Consider the following 17,811-nt stretch of genomic DNA (forward strand, 5'->3'; position numbering starts at 1 on the left):
AGCTAAATCCCCAGCCCCCAAGCTAAATCCCCAGCCCCCTGCACTTTCAAAGAATGTTGAAAGCACAAGAAACAAGTTCATGTTATATAAGATCACAAACCCAGAGGCAGCCAGTATTAATGTTTATGACCAGTGCCAGTTCTGCTTAACACCTATACCCTCAATCCACTAGCAGATCCTGCTGCCTTTGTTCAGAAATTATGTTCCAAATCCAAATACTTCCCACCAAACTCACATCTGCTACTCTTATCCACATTGCCGTATTCTCAGCATAACTACTGCAGTAGCTTCCCCACCAGTCTCTTCCTTTCAGTCCCATTAGTCCCATTTTCACATAGTACCCAGAGGATTCCATTGAAGTCATAGATTGTGTCACGCTCTGCTTACAGTGTCTTCCCAGTACACTGCCAGGTTTTAAGGATCTCCTCTCTGCCATGGTCTCTTGCCACTGTCACCCTTGCTTATTTACTGTGCTCCTTATAGTGGCATCTAGCTGTGTCAGACACACAGTGCCCCTGTGGCTTTCATACTTGTGACTCTCTCTGTCTGAATCAGCCCGCCTGACTCTCATGTCATTCAGTTCTCTGTTCAGCCTATCACCTCATCAGACGGGTCTTTCCCGATAACCTTGGTCAAATTCTCTTGTGACCTCTTGGTCTTACCTTGTCCCCTTAACCCACTTCACTTTTCTCCACCACTTACAGGTATGTCATTTCTGTTTATTATCTCTGCTTCTTTGCTCCCCTTGGCCTTCCCCATCATATCGTAAGTTGCCCATGTACAAGAATTCTATTTGTAGCTGTACTTCCTAACTCTAAGATCATTATCTGACACAGTACACTCAATACTTATACAAAATGTATAACTTTATATCAATGAGATCACATTGTACTTGCCTTTTTTGAAAAATCAAGGATAACATTCTATTTTTTTGGTTTTGGGTTTTGATTTCCGCTCTTGCTTTCCATCTGCTATCACTTTAGATCACTCTAGAGTTAACCTGGTATCAATCTATTTATCCATTTTTCTCCGCCCATATAATCAGAGAGGAGAACACTGGAAATTTGGAATATTATTTTATAAAAGTGTAATTCACATAATCAGATTATTTACAGTTTACTTTTCTGAGTAGATAGTCAAAATCCTCTAACTGAACTGGCATAGGCCTAACCTTATTTTAAATTGTGGTTATTATTTCAGTTTTGTTACATTATTATAGTTTTTCTGATTTTACTAGATCTAAGCTTGATTAAAACTTTAAAATAATTAGAAATTTAAGCAGGGTATGAAGGTGCACATCTGTAATCCTAGCACTCAGGACACTGAGTCAGGAGGATGGCCACAAGTTTGAGAGCAGCATGGGCTGCATCATCTTTCAAGGACAGCCTGAACTATATAGGAAGACCCTGTCTCAGAACAACAACAAAAATAAATAAATAAATAAAAATGAACCAAAACTGGGCGTGGTAGTACGCACCCTGTAATCCCAGCACTCTGGGAGGCGGAGACAAGAGGATTGAAAGTTGAAGTCCAGCCTGGGCACTTAGCAGGACTCTCAAAAAAATGTTTTTTCTAAAGGGCTAAGGCTATAAGTGCAAAAGTCCCAACTTCAACACCCAGTACCAAAAAAGAAATACACTGTAACCTCTCTTCCCAAGCCTACACTGCTAAGTTTTATACGTCTAATTTTATATCTTTATCAATGTATTTATACACAGACAGGGACAGAGTTTTGTGCATTATTTTGTAGTTATTTATTTTCATTTTTATTAAAGTTTTAAATTTTTGTTTAAGAGCAGAATATATTTATTGAGGGAAAGAAAGCTTCTGTCCAAGAGAGAGACAGAAGAGGGGCCCTAGTGGGTTACCTTTTATTTATTTTTTGAGACAAGGTCTCACTATGTAGTTCACCCTGCCTTTGACCTTGCTGTGAGTCTATGCTGGCCTCGAACTCTCAGCCGTCCTCTTGGCTCAGCTTCCTGAGTGTTGGGGTTACAGGTGTGCACCACCATACCTGGCTTGTGCATTTCTAAAATTTACATAAATAGTATATAGTACATTTTATTCTCACTTTTTTTCACTCAATAATGTAACATTGTTCAACTTCATGGTTTTATTGGTAATAGCTTTATACTTAGCTGTGTACATGCATACCGTTATTTAAATGAGATCATACTCATGGCAATGTCCCGGGTTTTTGGAGAATTATTTTGTTCCTTGCTTCCTCCCATTGTGCCACTGACATCTCCATATTTACTTTCGATCTGTGGGCTCCATCTTTAGGAAATCATTGCCCTAATCCTTCAGTTTTTCATCAGACTTCTTTTATTTTTGTGTTACTCTTTTTATTTCATAATTTATTTTTCTCATAATATGTGTTATATTTCTCTTGTGTGTTATTTCTTTTAGCTGTTGAAGGATTGCAGTCATTTTCAGACTGCTCTATTTTAATTTCATCTTCAATAAATTCCTGTCCTTGACATTAATACATTATTGTATTGGCTGTCTTTCATGGTTTTAGTGTCCTCATGTATTTTACAGTTTTGATCTGCAAGCTCTTCTTTCTTTTTTTTTTTTTCTTTTTTTTTGGTCTTTTTGAGACAGAGTCTCGCTATGTAGTTCAGGCTAGCCTTGACTCACTTTGTAGCCCAGGCTAGTCTCGAACTCGCAACGATCCGCCTGCCTCAGCCTCCGAGTGCTGGGATTACAGACGTGCGCCACCACGCCTGGCTCCTGCAAGCTCTTATTTACTAGACTTTGTTCTGTGCTTACTTTCCTATCTGTTTTTACCCTTCTTTTTTTTGGCCCAGTAGTTTCGCGATTGCTTGCCCTGGCCCTGACCCATCCCAGGCAAGAGCTGTGTCTCGCATTGGCAGCAGAGGGCGCCTCACACCACGCCCGGATGAGTCCTGTAGCGAGAGTGCGCCCCAGGCGGTGAGGTCCAGGCAAGGTCTGGAGGGTTTAGCTGTTTCCCAGCATTTCCGCTGAAGCTGAAAGTGTGCTTTCAACCAACAGTAGAAGATGGCTTTTTAGCCTCCTTTTCAGGATGGAAAAATTCATCTCAGTCCTTGGTTTCAAACGGTGAAACTGATACTTCACTTTCCTACTCCTCTGGAGCACATTGAACCTCACTCATTTTTTTAGAAGGCAGATTCTTGGCTATTTCTGCCAAGTGAGGATCTGCAGCTGTAGCTGGGTTTACAGCCTTTTCTACGTTGTTTTTTTTTTTGTTTTTTTTTTATTCATAGAAATGTCTATTTTGTTTATTCTTTGGTATATGTCTTTTTTAAAAAGTTTTCCATATTTGTTCAGTTTTGTCAAAAAGGTAGGGAGTTTTGTGAATTTTTAAGGCCAACTTGGCTAATAACAATCTAGGCTGCTTTAAAAAAAAAAAACATCAGTTTTTACTCCTTGCTGAAAATCCTAGCATCTTCCAGTTCAAATACATGTGTGTATAACAAACTTCAAGCTTCTCAGCCTTCCCCCACAGGAACTAAGTATGTTTCAAGCAGTTTCCTCGTTGCTGTAGTCCCACTGCCCATCTTTCAGTTCTTGGAAAGTGCCTCACTTACATGCCCCTTTCTAAAATTACTGTTTCAAGTTTTCTTTTTCATTTAAATACCACCACTTCAGAGTTTTTCATTAATCACCCTAATTAAAATAGACCGCCCCGCTGGGTGTGGTGGAGTACACCTGTAATCCTAGCACTAGGGAGACTGAGGCAGGAGGATTACTTCAAGTTTGAGGCCAGCCTGAGCTACATAAGCGAGTTCAAGACCAGCCTGAACTACATGGCAAGACCTTGTCTGAAAAAGAAAAAACAAAACAAAAAAATAGACTGCCCTTAGCTCTTCATCATAACCTCTGTTTATTTCCTTAATAATGTGTTACAGTTTAGCTATGAGTTTGTGTTTATTTCCTTGTTCATGGTTTGTCTCTCAAAACTCAAAGCTCTGGTGAGGTTTTTCCCCCAACATATTTACTTTATATGTAGCCAGGATTATTGCACCACACTCAGTAATAGTGAGTAACTATTACTCATCTGCCCATTTATTCAGTCCTACACGCTTGCCAGGCTGTTCCCTACATGGAGGTTATAGTGGTGAGCAATAACACCATGTTCTTGCTTGTGGAGTTTACATTCTAGTGGAAAAGAAAAATAATCAAATATAAAGAGGTGACACCAGTGCTAGGACAGTGTGTTTAGGTGATGAGGAACATTTTTCTGAGGTAGTACTGCATCTGGCAAAGATAAAGTTGAAGAGCTCTCCAAGCAGAGAGGAGAGCTGTAGAGCAGAGTTCCCGAGTCAGGAATGAGCTTGAGTAGTGTTTGTACCCAAGATCCCCGAGCAGTCGTGGTGCAAATAGAGGGAAAGAGCACCACAGGGTGAGAGCAGAGTCGTGGCTGGACCAGGTGAACTGAGGTCAGGGAGTTGACCATACCTCACTGGAGGGACCCACTGTACTACAGGGGGCGCCGTGGTGCAGCGGGACGGGCAGCAGAGGATTAAGTCTGCCAAGAGTGGGCTCAACAGATCTGTCTGGAAAAATCTTAAATCACTGCTTAGTTCTTTTCCATGTTCACCAGGGATGCTGTCTTCTCATTCGTAGTTGTAATTCATGGTTTTATTTACTTTAGAAACCAGTGCAAAGCAGCTGACCCCTGCTGTGCATGGCCACTTGTTCATACTCGTGAAATACACTGGAAACAGAAAGGAAGTGCTCAGTTAATACGTTTTTGCTGAATTTCTGAATTTGTGCAGGCCTTTAGAAGTTCACATTTCCTTGTTTAGTCAGTGCAGAGACCCGAAGCCGAACTAGGCTGATTACTCAATCTTTCATTTCCACTTTTTCATTTCCCCGTGTTTAGAAGGCAAGTGACTAGGGAAGGCAGTGTTCTCAAGGGTGCCTAACTTCCACATTTTTAGGCACAGGTTTTTGTTTCTTGAATGTCCTTGCAGCAGTCTACTGATTAGCTGTGTATCAATATAATCCAATAAGGTGTGGTTCTCATTTGTCAGTAATAGCCTTTTATAATCCTCGTCATATAATAATCACTTAATATTGTCTTCTCGTTTGTAAAGTCCTTAAATTAATTGAAAAGATTCTCATTTTTTTTCTTGCCCTTCACTAATGTAGTGATGGCAAGGAGCTATTTGAAGTTTTTCCACAGTAGACTTAATGATACTTCCAGTTCCTTGCTGACCCTACAAGCAGAGGATTTAAGGCAGTTCTTCTCCTTCCCTAGTAATGTGTCTTGCTTGAGCCACTGCTATAGTATTTGCAGGTAGCACCTGCTAATAAAGCAGTTGTGTTTTAAAGCTTATGTTTAAGTCTGAGCTTTGGAATTTGAAATGTATTTCCTCTTGAAAAAAACTATAAATGCTGCACATGGGCAAGTGTCCAGGCCACCCTTTAAGAACCTATTTATCCTACATTGTAACTGGAATACTACACATTTTTTTATGAAAAATTCAAGGGATAGCAATTTTAGGTACATTCCACTACATATTTAAGTAGGACTTCAGGGGCCCAGCCTGGACATCAGAACACCACAGTTTGTAGTGAGGAGGATCAGTGGTGGTGCCATAAAGCTGTTCTTACCAAGGCTGTAAAGGGAAGACTTTCGGAACGCTGCTGATGGAACTCACACCATTTCCCTCATGGCCTGGACCAGCCATTTGCATGGGAGACGTTGTTAAGTCAGATATTTGCATATCAGGAGTACTAGATTCTCTCACCTAGTTAACTACAAAATATGAAAATAATTTAGAATAGTCATTTAGAATAATCTTAAGGGAGCAAAGAGTTTACATATTTTGAAATTTCCTAAGTAGATGTTAATGTTGGAAAGTGATGTTTTTGATGCATTTACAGAATCATATTCACATATTTAGTGATCATTTCAATTGCGCGTGCCCCATCTTTATTTTTAAAAATATTTTTGTTCTTTTCCTAAAATTATTGATACTTAGATTTAAATGCAAAGGATTTATTTAAATAAGAAGGCATAATCAAATTAGTAGTTAAAATAGCTATCCCTAGACTTGTTCTATCATTAATTCTCCAGGCTTAATTATTTTTATTTCAAGAGATTTTCATTATGTTGAAGCTAATTTTCTACCATTAGTTAGCTGATACCCTTATGAAGAGTATAATTCCTGGCAAAATAACACTTCGGAAAGTTAGATATAGAATGTAGAAGAACACATGCTTTGGATTTTAGGAGATGTGAGTTCTAATTCTAGACATAGATTCATTTCTTGGCATCTCCTTACCTATAAAATGAGGCTGTAGAAACCTGCTTGCCTCACAGAGTTGCTAAACTTGCATAAGATGGGCTGGGAATGCACGGTGACCCGTACTGCTAAAGGGTTGGCGGAACAAGTTGAAAAAGCTTTCACATCTTGGTATTTCTCACTTGAAGTTCCTTTCATAGCCAAGTTTCTCAAAAAAATCATCTTATTTGCCAGCTTTACTTTTAGTCTTTCAGTCATTCTTACTAGAAAACCAGTAATACTGAGTATTTATATTAATAGTTAAGACTGTGTCAGTGCTTTTCTAGCTGAGTCAGGTGACAACTACTATATTTTCTTGAACAGCTTCCTGCCCCACCCTCTGGAATGATAATTGCTTATTTTTCTGTTTGCCTTCGTGTCGTGTTGTGCCTACCACTGTTCCTTTCCCAAATACTGCAGCAGAACTGTAGAATTCCTCCCTGTGGAGCAAACATTGCAAGTTAGCCATCAAGTGCCCTTTGAACCCTTTTTCTTTTCCTTGGACATACTGTCCTGGGAGCGTCCACCTTCCTCGTCCATTCTGGACTGGCTGTGCTCTAGGTCTGCTGCCACGCTTTCATCCTGTCCACTCCTTTCATCATCTGGGAATTTCCTTTATTTCTCTTCTGTTTTGGATCATGTTTCCTGGTTCCTGTTTTCTCCCGTTTCTTGATTTATCCCCTTGTTTTGTTAAAGCACATCCTCTCCCATACTTCCTACCCCTGCTTTTCCCCAGCCCATCTAGTGCCAAAGCCTGCTTTAAGGCACCTCTCTCAGAATGCCTGTGGTTTTCCTCTTCCTTTGGTTTCCCTGTGGGATTGATCTCACCTCCTTTGTGCATCCACATCACCCTGCCATAGCTTGCTCCTTATAACTGCTGAGTGCAAACTCTCCATACCCAGGCACAGTGCTCAACGCTAGAGAGCCTAGGATGAGAGAATGAGGTTCTGGTGCCCAGGGAAATTCTGGAAGATGCACAAGAGTTCCTGGGTTCTTGCTGGAGTCCACACTTGCCCCTAGTGGCCCTTTCGAGAAAGTGGGAGGAAGTTTTTGGTCACTACAGTAACGGGAAGGCTGGCATTTTGTAGTTAGGCAATAGATACTAAACGTCTTATATGTCCCGCATAACTGTGGAATATCCCAGTAGACATTCATGTGTGAAAATCTGTTTATAATTATGCAAGCTTGGGACCAAACTCCATTTCATATACAAACCCAAACTACTTTTGGTACTTTTTACATTTTCATTGACTATGCAATAGTTATTGTTTAGCAGTATGAGTTTATTAACAAAGTAGCATGAGATGTTTTAGGGATTCTTTATATTAGTCATTGCTAACACAGTCTCTAAGAATTGTAGAAAGCAGCTTCACGGGGCTGGGGATTTAGCTCAGCAGCAAAAGTGCCTGCCTGGCAAGCGCAAGGTCGTGAGTTCGGTTCCCGGTACTGGAGAAAAACCAAAAAAAAAAAAAAAAGAAAACAGCTTCACAATCAGTCTATCAGTGCTATTAATAAAAACATTAAATAAAATCTCTAAGGGGATAGACAATTTTATAAACTGTATATATTCTTCATTGTTATCACGTGGTTTATAAAATCATCTGTCACCCAAGAGATTCTGCTTAATGTGTGTGTATGTATTGTGGTACAACATTCAGTGCACAGCTTGATGGATTTGTACGCTTTGTGTGTGTGTGTGTGTGTGTGTGTGTGTAACTGCCACCTTGATCTATATGTAGAGTGCCTGCGGGGTTGGAAAATTTAAGATAAAATGATTTTTAAATACTATATTTTCAAAAATAATTAAATACTATATTTTCAAAGGATCTGCTTGTTATTTTTTTGTATGTTGATTCAGAGTGTCCAGAAATTCTAGAAGCATAAGGAAAATATTACATTGTAGAGAGAATATTTATTGTATTTTTTTCAGATTACAATTGGGTCTGTTAGTTTAACTTTAGAAATATTTTACCTGAAAACTTATATTGAGATGGAGGAAAAAAGACAATTGAGCATATTATTTGAAATTGTGTAAGTCCTGTTTCCAGCTTTTCAGACACTGTAACAGTCTATTATACAAACACTTTACATATACCCTTTTCTGGTCATTGTTCAGCTTCCACCAGAGGTGAACACTGTTCTGCCTTACAGTAAACAGATTGCTTTTATCTATTTTGTTACTATTGTTGGAGTTTTTTGTTTGTTTTTGAGACAAGGTCTCACTCTGTAGTTCAGCTCATGCTGGTCTTGAACTCATTATGTAGCCCAGGATGGCCTCAAACTCATAGCAGTGCTCCTGCCTCAGCCTCCCAAGTGCTAAGGTTACAGGTATGAGCCACCACACCTGGCTGGTTTCATCTGTTCCTGAATGACATAAGACATCCACCCTGCACTGTGCGTTCTTGTAGCGCCTTCTTTGGCGTGGTGCTGCTCTTTCCTATGAGATACACACGTTTTGAGAGTAGTAAGCGTTCTATGGTAATACTCTATTATGTTCTTATAAACTACTCATCTTCTGTTGGTCATCATTTGGATTTTTGTAAATTTTGGCGAAATGAATAATGCTACCTTGAACATGGTTCTGTTGTCTTTGCATTCATTTCTGATGGACATATGTATCTAGAAAAGGAATCTTCGGGTCATATGGTAGGCCTATGTTTAGCTTTTATGTTTTGTTTTGTTTTTTGATGCCGGCAGTCAAACTCAGGACCTTGCGCTTGCCAGGCAAACACTGTGTCGCTGAGCCATCTCCTGGTCCTGTTCTGTTTTGTTTTTTTGTTTTTTTGAAGCAGGGTTTCCCTATATAGCCCAGGCTGGTCTCAAACTTGAAGCAGTCATCCTGCATGCTGGGATTCTAGGCATACTCCACCATGCCCAGCTTATATGTTTAGCTTGTATTGCTATTACTAAAAAGTTTTCCAAAGTGGTTGCATCTGTTTACTTCTTCTATCAGGTGTGATAGATAATTCCAGTTGTTCCCTATCCTGAGATTTGATATTGCTAGGGTATTATATGTTTATTAAGTCAGTGACTGAAAATTTAACAAATGATATCATATATGTAGATGTATTTGAAATTTTAAGTGAAGTCTGTCATAAGCTGCAAGAGATCTGTATAAATTACATTAAAGGGATTTATAGCCTTTATATGCATTTATAAATAAGTCTTACTGTGCTAGCTTTCTGTTACTATAAGAAATACCTGAGCTAATCAACTTATAAGAGGAAAAGGCTTATTTTGGCTCACAGTTTAAAAAGTTTCGCCAGGTATAGCTTAGCGACACAGCGCCTGCCTGGCAAGCACAAGGTGGTGAGTTTGACTCCCAGTACCAAAAAAAAGAAAGTTTCAGTCTGACCAGTTTACTTCATTGCTTTGCCCTGGGGTGGGACATCATGGCCAGGGCACATGACAGAGCAAGACTGCTCACTTCCTAGCTGGGAAGCAGGAAAGAGGGCGGACTGCAGGCCCACTCCCTCTCGTAAGGGAGCCGCACACCCCCAGTGACCTGAAGACCCCCTCCCTGCCCAAGCCACCACCTCCCACTAGCGCCGCACTGGGCACTAGGCCTTTACCACATGGATTTTTTAGGATATTCCAGACCCAAACTGCAGGATTCACAAGATTTTAATTTCTACATAAGGAAATCTGATCTCTACTTAAGGTATATTGATTTGTAAATATGTTGCTCTTGTGTTGTATTAGTTATCTATTGCTGCCTCGAAAACTATCTTGAAGTTTAGCAGCTTAAAACAGTAAATATTTACTGTCTCTTACACTTTCTGAGTCATTGACCTGGTAATAGCTCGGCTGAGTACTTGCAGCATAAGCCTCTCAGCAGGTCCTAGGCAGGCACCCTGGGAACTGGGAATCTGCTCCCAGGCCCACTCACATGGCTGGCAGGCTTTTAAAGTTCAGGCCCTGCTGGCCTAATAAAATTAGAGGCTTTGCCTTCTGCAACCTGGCTGTCTGCAGACTTCTTGGAACATGCCAACTTGCTTCTCCCACAGTGAGTGATGGCGGGGAAAGACAGAGGGTATCGCCTTTTAAAAAGCTAGTCTTGGAAGTGATCTGCTGTCAGTTGAGGTGTAATGTACCAGTCACGCTGGCTAACCCTGGCACAGTATGGGAAAGACTGAAGACTGAGTAGGAGGAGGGGTTCATTGGGGTCTTGGAGAGCAGCTAATGCACATGGATACTCTCTTTTGGAACTAATGGAGGCAAAATACCCACAGTACATCCAGAATGTTGTGCAACTCACCTGCTTCCAGATCATTTTCATTATTCCAAAAGGAAGCTCCATACTCATTAAAGTTATTCCCTACTCCCTTCTCTCCCAGTCCTGACAACAATTGGTCTTTCTGTCTTTATAATTTGCCTATTCTGTTTCCGATAAATGGATGCAGACAGTATGTGACCTTTTATGTCTGTCTTCTTTCATTGACCCTAATGTTGTTAAGCGTTAGGCGTATATGGCATGTATAGTGCTTTATCCTTGTTAATTTTTAGTACAGAGAGTTGAACCTTGGGGGTAGCACTGGGCTATATCCCTAGACCTTTAAAAATTTTTTTTTTAAATTTTAAGGTGGTGGCTCATTAGGTTGGCCAGGCTGACTCCAAACTTTCGATCCTTCTGCCTCAGCCTCCTTGAGTAGCTGGGATTATAGGTATGCACCACCATGCCTGGTTACTTTATCCTTTTTTGTGGCTGAATAATGTCAATGTGTAATTCTACTGTTTTTTTTTTTTTTTTTTTTTTTCCTGGTACCGGGAATCAAACTCACAACCTCGCACTTGCCAGGCGGGCGCTGTGCCGCTGAGCTAAATCCCCAGCCCCCTAATTTTGCTGTTTGGTGGAGTATTCTATATGTGTTACATCTAGTTAGTTTGTAACATTATTTATTCCTCTGTTCCCTTATTGATCTTCTATCTAGTTCTATCTTACTACAAGTTGACATTGAAGTCTCTAACTTTTACTACTGAACTGTTGTTTCCTTCAGTTTTGTCAGATTTTATGTCATTTAGAGCTCTGTTAGGTTTGTATGTTTGTAACTGTTAGCTCTTTTGGACGGATGCCCTTTTTACCAATATATTCTCTCTTGTAACAATTTTGAATTTAAGGTCTATTTTGTTTGATGTTTATAACCACTCCAGCTCTGCTTTTTTTTTTTCCCTGTACCAGGAATCGAACTCACGACCTTGCGCTTGCCAGTCAGGTGCTGTGCCGCTGAGCTAAATCCCCAGCCCCTCCAGCTCTGCTTTAATTACTGTTTGCATGGAACATCTCATTTCACCCTTTCACTTTCAACCTGTGACTCTAAAGTGAGTCTCTTGTAAATAAAATACAATTGCATCATAACTTTATTCATTTTCTAACTTCTGCTTTTAGTTGGAGAGTTTTAAATTATATTTAAAGTAATTACTAATACAGAAGGACTTTTCTTCTGCCATTTTGATATTTATTTTCTGTATTTACCTTTTTGTTCCTCAGTTTTTTCATTACTGCCTTCTTAAATTCAATTAATCTTTTTGTAGTATACCATTTTTCTTTTCTGCATAACTGTTAGTGGCTTCCCTGAGGATTACAATTCATGTCTGAAATTTGTAACAATGTAATTCGAAACCAACTTAGTTTCAACACTGCATAGTTTCAGTATTACTTAATTTCCCCTTCTATACAGTTCTGTCCCTCTCCCTTTATGTTGTCATTGTCACAAATTATATTTGTATACATTGTTTATTCATTACTACAGATTTATAATTACTGTTTTATCCATTTGTTTTTTAAATTATACAAATGAGTTATGGTGGCTTTTTATATTTACCTATGTAGTTACCATCACTGGTATTCTTTATTCCTTTATATGGCTTCAAAACACTGCTGTGCTTTTATTTTAGCTTGAAAAACACTTTTAATATGTTCATAGTGCAGTTCTACTAGATGACAGTCTCCTTCAACTTTATCTGGGAATATCTTCATTTCTCCTTCACTATTGAAGGGTATTTTGTCCTGATAGTAGATTTTTATCATTTGGCACTTTAACTGTATCATATACCTTACGGCATGCCTTCTGTTCTTCCTGGTTTCTGATGAAACATTGGCTGTTGATTTTTTGGGGATCCCTTATCTATGATAGGTTGCTTCTCTCATGCTGTTTTCAAGATTCCCTTTCAACCTTTTGATTATATCTTGATATAGCTCCTTCTGAGCTTATTCTACTTGAAATTTGTTGAGCTTTTTGGATGTGTAGCTTCATGTTTTTCATCAAATTTGGAGAGTTTAATGGCCATCATTTCTTTAAATACTTTTTTGCCTTTCTTCTCTTTGTAAGAGTTCAGTTGTGCATATATCGGTGTGCTTCATAGTGTCCATGGGGCTCATAGGCTCTGTTGATTATTTTTAATTACTATTTCTTTCTTCCCTTCAGACTAGATAATTCATTTGGCCTAACTTCACATTCCCTGTTTTTTTCTTTTGCCTATTCAAATCTGCTATCAAAATCTCCAGTGAATTTTTTATTTCAACTATTTTATCTTTCAGCTCCAGAATGTTTGTTTCTTTTTTATAATTTCAGTCTCTTCTTGATATTCTCTGTTTACTAACACACGTCATTCTTGTTTTCCTGGTGTTTCTCTCCAACGTGTTACAGGCCTGTGTTCTATTAAAAAAAATAAAGAAACTTTTGTTACCTATATATTTTAATTATGTATGCATTTTATAGGCAGCCCAAGAGAGTTCCTCTTTACTCAGTACAGTCCGGCAAGTCAGGCGTGTAGTTCTTGTTCCTAGAAATTTCATCTAGCCATAGCCTCGGTACAGTATGATTGTGTAGTCTTAAGTTGAACTAATGTTTTGAATTTATAAAATTCAGAGTAATACAGAAATTCAGTATTTGCATACATTTATATAAACTTGTGATGCTATTCAGAGATGCTAAATAAACACAGTGGTAAGTAATACGCAGGGTGAGCTTTGGGCTTTCTTTTAGGCACACACACTGTCGTGACTATGATAATAGGTTCTGTCTACGATTTACGTGGGTAACTTTTAGGTTTACTCTACTGTATTAATGTTCTCGTTGTTTCACTTAACTAAATCAATGTAATAGGGCACTTGTTGTAATACATTACAAAGTATTCTGCTAATAGGTTACAAAATACTCTCAGAAAGATGAAGCTAAGGTAAATAATCCTAGAAGAGTTCTTTTCAGATAGTACAGTTCTGTCCAGGTGGCACCTGCATGCCTTTTATAATTCGCTGTTAGATTTTTTAAAAACTGAAATACTATTTGGCTGTTTCTTTATAGCTTCTTGTATGGAAAATTTGAAATGCAGAGGAGAAACCATAGCTGAGGAGATCAGTGAAGCCATGAAGGTAAAAGCTATGTGCTAAAAAATGACAAAAATGGAACAAATGTGTGTGGCTATATATTTGCTGAGTGTCTGTATGTGTTTTGGTCTACTGTAACATACACTCTTAGTAGTCCTCTCAGTAGATCTTTTTAACACATTTATTAAGCAACAGTAACATTCACAATGCTCTTTATTAGACACCTATTACTATGTGCCACGTATTATACCTGGCTTTAGGGGCTGGTTACATTTTTGAGGTTCTGCATATTAGCAGTCCATCAAATAATTTTGGATAATAGTACAACCAATGTTTATTTATTGAGCTCTTGGTGTAAACTGGGCAGCAGCTAACTACTACACATTTATTATCTCCTTTCATCTTTATTCTAATCCTACAAGACAGGTACTGTTAGTTCCCCATTTTAGATATGAGGAAGCTGGGCTGGGGATATAGCTTAGCGGCATAAGCGCCCGCCTGGCAAGTGCAAGGTCCTGAGTTTGATTCCCAGTACCAAAAAAAAAAAAAATAGATACCAGGAAGCTGAGGCACCAAGAGACTAAGTAGGTTGCCAGATAAGTGGCTGAGCGCTGGGATTTAGAATCTGTATCTGCACCCCTTCATGCCAGGGCTGGGACTCAGGGCCTCACATATGCTAAACACATACTTTACCACGGAGCTGCACCCCAGCCCTAGAATCTGTACTTTCACTATTTCTCCAACTGGAGAGTGTAAATATTGCTGTAATAAAATTATTTACATTTTGGTACTTATTTTACCTAAATAGGAAAACATTTGGATTTTGGCATATGAAAATTACTTTTAAACCCCTTCAGAATCTGCCCTGTTCTGATGTTAATTTCCGGAAACACTGTGGTTCGGACTGATTGTGTAATTTTCTGGTGCTCATCTGTCTCTCACAGCACGTGCTTGATCACGTGTGGCGTACCGTAATGGGCCAGGCTAGGATTCAGCCCACCTCCTGCTTTTGTAAATACACTTCACTGGAGCACAGCCGTGCCCATTCCTTCACCTGTTGTCTGTGGTTTTTTTTACGTTGCACCAACACAGTTGAGTATTTATGACAGACACACAAGACCTCCAGAACCTAAAGTAATTACTATCTGGTCCTTTATAGGGAATATGTGCTAATCCCTGCTGTTCAGATTTCTAAAGTACTCTGTATCCTAAAGTACAGAATTCCAGACATTAAATCCTTACCTCTGAGGTTCTATCACTCCTGGAACATTACCACCATGTGGGAATAGAACGTATTTTTTTGGTCGTAGCTTTGTCAATAGAATTCCTCAGCTTAAACTGTTACTTTTTTTGTCTTTTTGAGACAAGGTCTCACTATGCAGTTCAGGCTGGTCTTGAACTCACTTTGTAGCTCAGGCTGGCCTCGAACTCGCAATGAGCCTCCTGCCTCAGCCTCCCAAATGCCGGGATTACAGGTGTATGCCACCAAGCCCAGCATAAACTGTTACTTGGAAGATTTTTTTTTTTTTTGGTACTGGCAGTTGAACTCAGGACCTTGTGCTTGCCAGGCAGGTACTGTGCTGCTGAACTATATCCTGGGTCTTAACCTAAAGAATTTAAAATGTAGGCCAGGCATGGTGGTGTACGCCTGTAATCCCAGCACTCAGGAGGCTGAGGCAGGAGGATCGTTGTGAGTTTGAGACCAGCCTGGGCTACAAAGTGAGTTCAAGACCAGCTTGAACTGCGTAGCGAGATCCTGTCTCAAAAAGACAAAAAAAGTAAAATAAATAAAAAACCAATATAAAGTGTAATGTGTCCATCCCTCTACTTGTGTTTTAACATGAGCTTAATGTTTTTTTCAGACTTTGCCAGTATTGATTGAACAAGCTGATGGATTTTCCCAAGTTTTAAGGATGCAGCCTATTATCCAGCTCCAGAGGATACACCAGGAAGTCTTTTCCAGTGGTGATGGGAAACCAGATGCTACACCGGAGAGCTCCATAACACAGATAGAAACCACACCCACAGAGACTGCTCCCAGGCCAGCCTCTGACGTGGTGCTGAAAAGAAGGCGGCCATCAGACTGCCCCCAGAGAAGGCGGTACCCACTGCGGCCCAAGAGGATTAACCTGCACACATAAGCCTCCTTGCTCATTTGGAGAGCTGAAAATAGGATCTGTCAGCATTTACGTTACAGCCTAAATACCTAGACAGGGCTTCATTTAAAACATTTAAATAACTCATAAAAATACAGTAACTCTGTGCTAGGGTATGATGTAATATATTTTTTTTTCCTCATCATTTGATCTGCAATAGATGAGTAGTATTTTTTAATTAACATTTTAAAAAATATTGGCACGAAGCCCATCATTGGACATTAAATGCGAATTGTTACTGTCCTTAAATGCCATCAACTCTTGGCTGCTCTGCAGCTTTTGTGAAATTCCATGAGAAGAGTATTCTGCTGGATTTCCTGATAGACATCTTTCTTTCTGTAAAGAGGGGAGGCTGCATAATAGTTATTTAGTGCTGAAAACTAATCAGTTCTATACAACAGCAAATGCTTTTTTTTAGATGCAGCTGTTTTGTTTGTTTATGGTGCTGGGTTTTGAACCCAGGGTCTTGGGCATGTCAGGCATGACCTCTACCACTGAGCTACATAAGCTCCCATCCCTAGGTGCAGTTTATCAAACTAATACACAGATGCCAAGGCTGGCTTTGGCTTTGTTATTCTAAATTCAGCTAATTTGCATTTGTGGGGTTAATTTTAATTTGGAGTATTTTTGTTTTTTGGTAAGACAAGACAACTATTATTTGTACAAGATTTTTTTTTTAAGAATTACTCTGAAACGTAGGTGCGTAGTCAGTGTCTCTTGCCTACACTTGTTTTTCATGGACCTTTTAACATAAGCTGACATGGAGCTAGTAATTTCTTTCTAGGAGTCTTTCATTTCTTTCTAGGTAGGTCCTTCCACTTGAAAGTATTTATCAGGTTGATACACAGCAGACTGTCATTGTGCAACAAATGCAATCATTCTGGACTGTTTCATGTTTAAGGATGTTTATATATCAAATGTATAATCATTGATAAAGGCCCCCAAAAGCTGTATTACCTACACTTTGGACCTTTAGCTACAGATTCTGATAGTCACATTGTGTTACACTGTACAGTGTAGGCAAGACACCTGATTTACCAGTTGTTTCCCCTTTTGATGCCTATAATGCCTCATCCATTTTCAGAAGAATTTGCTAATCATGACTAAAAATGTGTCCATCTCTGGCTTATTATGTCTGAAGAATCATGTATGTCTGTATTTGTCTACTCAGTCTCACTGAAGAAAACTTGCCATGCCACTTTATTACCCTCTTGCATTTTATATTTTAATGTTACATTTCAGATTTGTATATTTGTATATAGTACTGTTCTTTTTTGTATTAAAATAATGTACAGAGACTAAAATCTTGGAACTGTGTATTTAAGTGTTGTCTCGGGCATTCGTGAGCTCAGCTTTCGACGGCCAGGAGGCCAGTACCTTCCATTTCAAAACATATTGAATTTCATTTCACAGCTGTTTTTTGAGTCTTATAGGATACTTGCAGTGGTGACTTGTGCATAATATTTAAAACTATATAATTTGTTTTACTTCAGAGTTCCCAAACGTGGGCCAGGGATATAGCTCAGTGTCATAAATGCTTCCCTCGAAATCCTGAGGTTGTGAGTTTGATTCCCGGTACCAAAAACAAAACAAAACAAAAAACAAAAGCAAAGTTCCCAAACAAAGAAAATTAAAGCAAATTATAATTAAGTTTATTACATTATATAAGAGAATTGCTTTTTAAAAAAAATTATATAACCCTTTCTCCCCCTTTAAGGAATGCATATTGAGACACATAGAATCAGTTTTAAAAAAAAAGCCAGGCATGGTGGCACACGCCTGTAATCCCAGCACCTGGAGGCTGAAGCAGGCGAGTGGCAAGCTTGAGCCTAGCTGGGCAACTTTATGACTTTGCGAGACCCTGTCTCTAAACAGAAACTGAAAAGGGCTGGGGATGCAGCTCATTGTGGAGGCACTGGGTGCAATTTGCAAGGCCAAAAAAAAAAAAAAAATAGATTAAGGAACTGTGGCAAAAATCTTGATAATACTAAATTTTTATGATGGACATACTGTACTTTTGTGTCTGGAAATTCTTATAATTTTTATTTTT

General features: G+C 39.1%; 1 protein-coding gene across 1 annotated transcript in view; it reads left to right on the forward strand.

The window, feature by feature from the left end:
* Positions 1 to 17,078, forward strand: part of Nsl1 (NSL1, MIS12 kinetochore complex component) — a 34,061-nt gene extending 16,983 nt beyond the window's left edge. The window contains exons 5-6 of the mRNA XM_005374740.2: positions 13,583 to 13,650; positions 15,468 to 17,078. Coding sequence (XP_005374797.1) covers positions 13,583 to 13,650; positions 15,468 to 15,746 — 347 coding nt within the window. The 3' untranslated portion in view covers positions 15,747 to 17,078. The remainder of the gene's footprint in view (positions 1 to 13,582; positions 13,651 to 15,467) is intronic.
* The last annotated feature ends 733 nt before the right edge of the window (positions 17,079 to 17,811 follow it).

The sequence above is a fragment of the Chinchilla lanigera genome, unplaced genomic scaffold, assembly GCF_000276665.1.
Source record: "Chinchilla lanigera isolate Chin_1 unplaced genomic scaffold, ChiLan1.0 scaffold00005, whole genome shotgun sequence".
Lineage (NCBI taxonomy): Eukaryota > Metazoa > Chordata > Mammalia > Rodentia > Chinchillidae > Chinchilla > Chinchilla lanigera.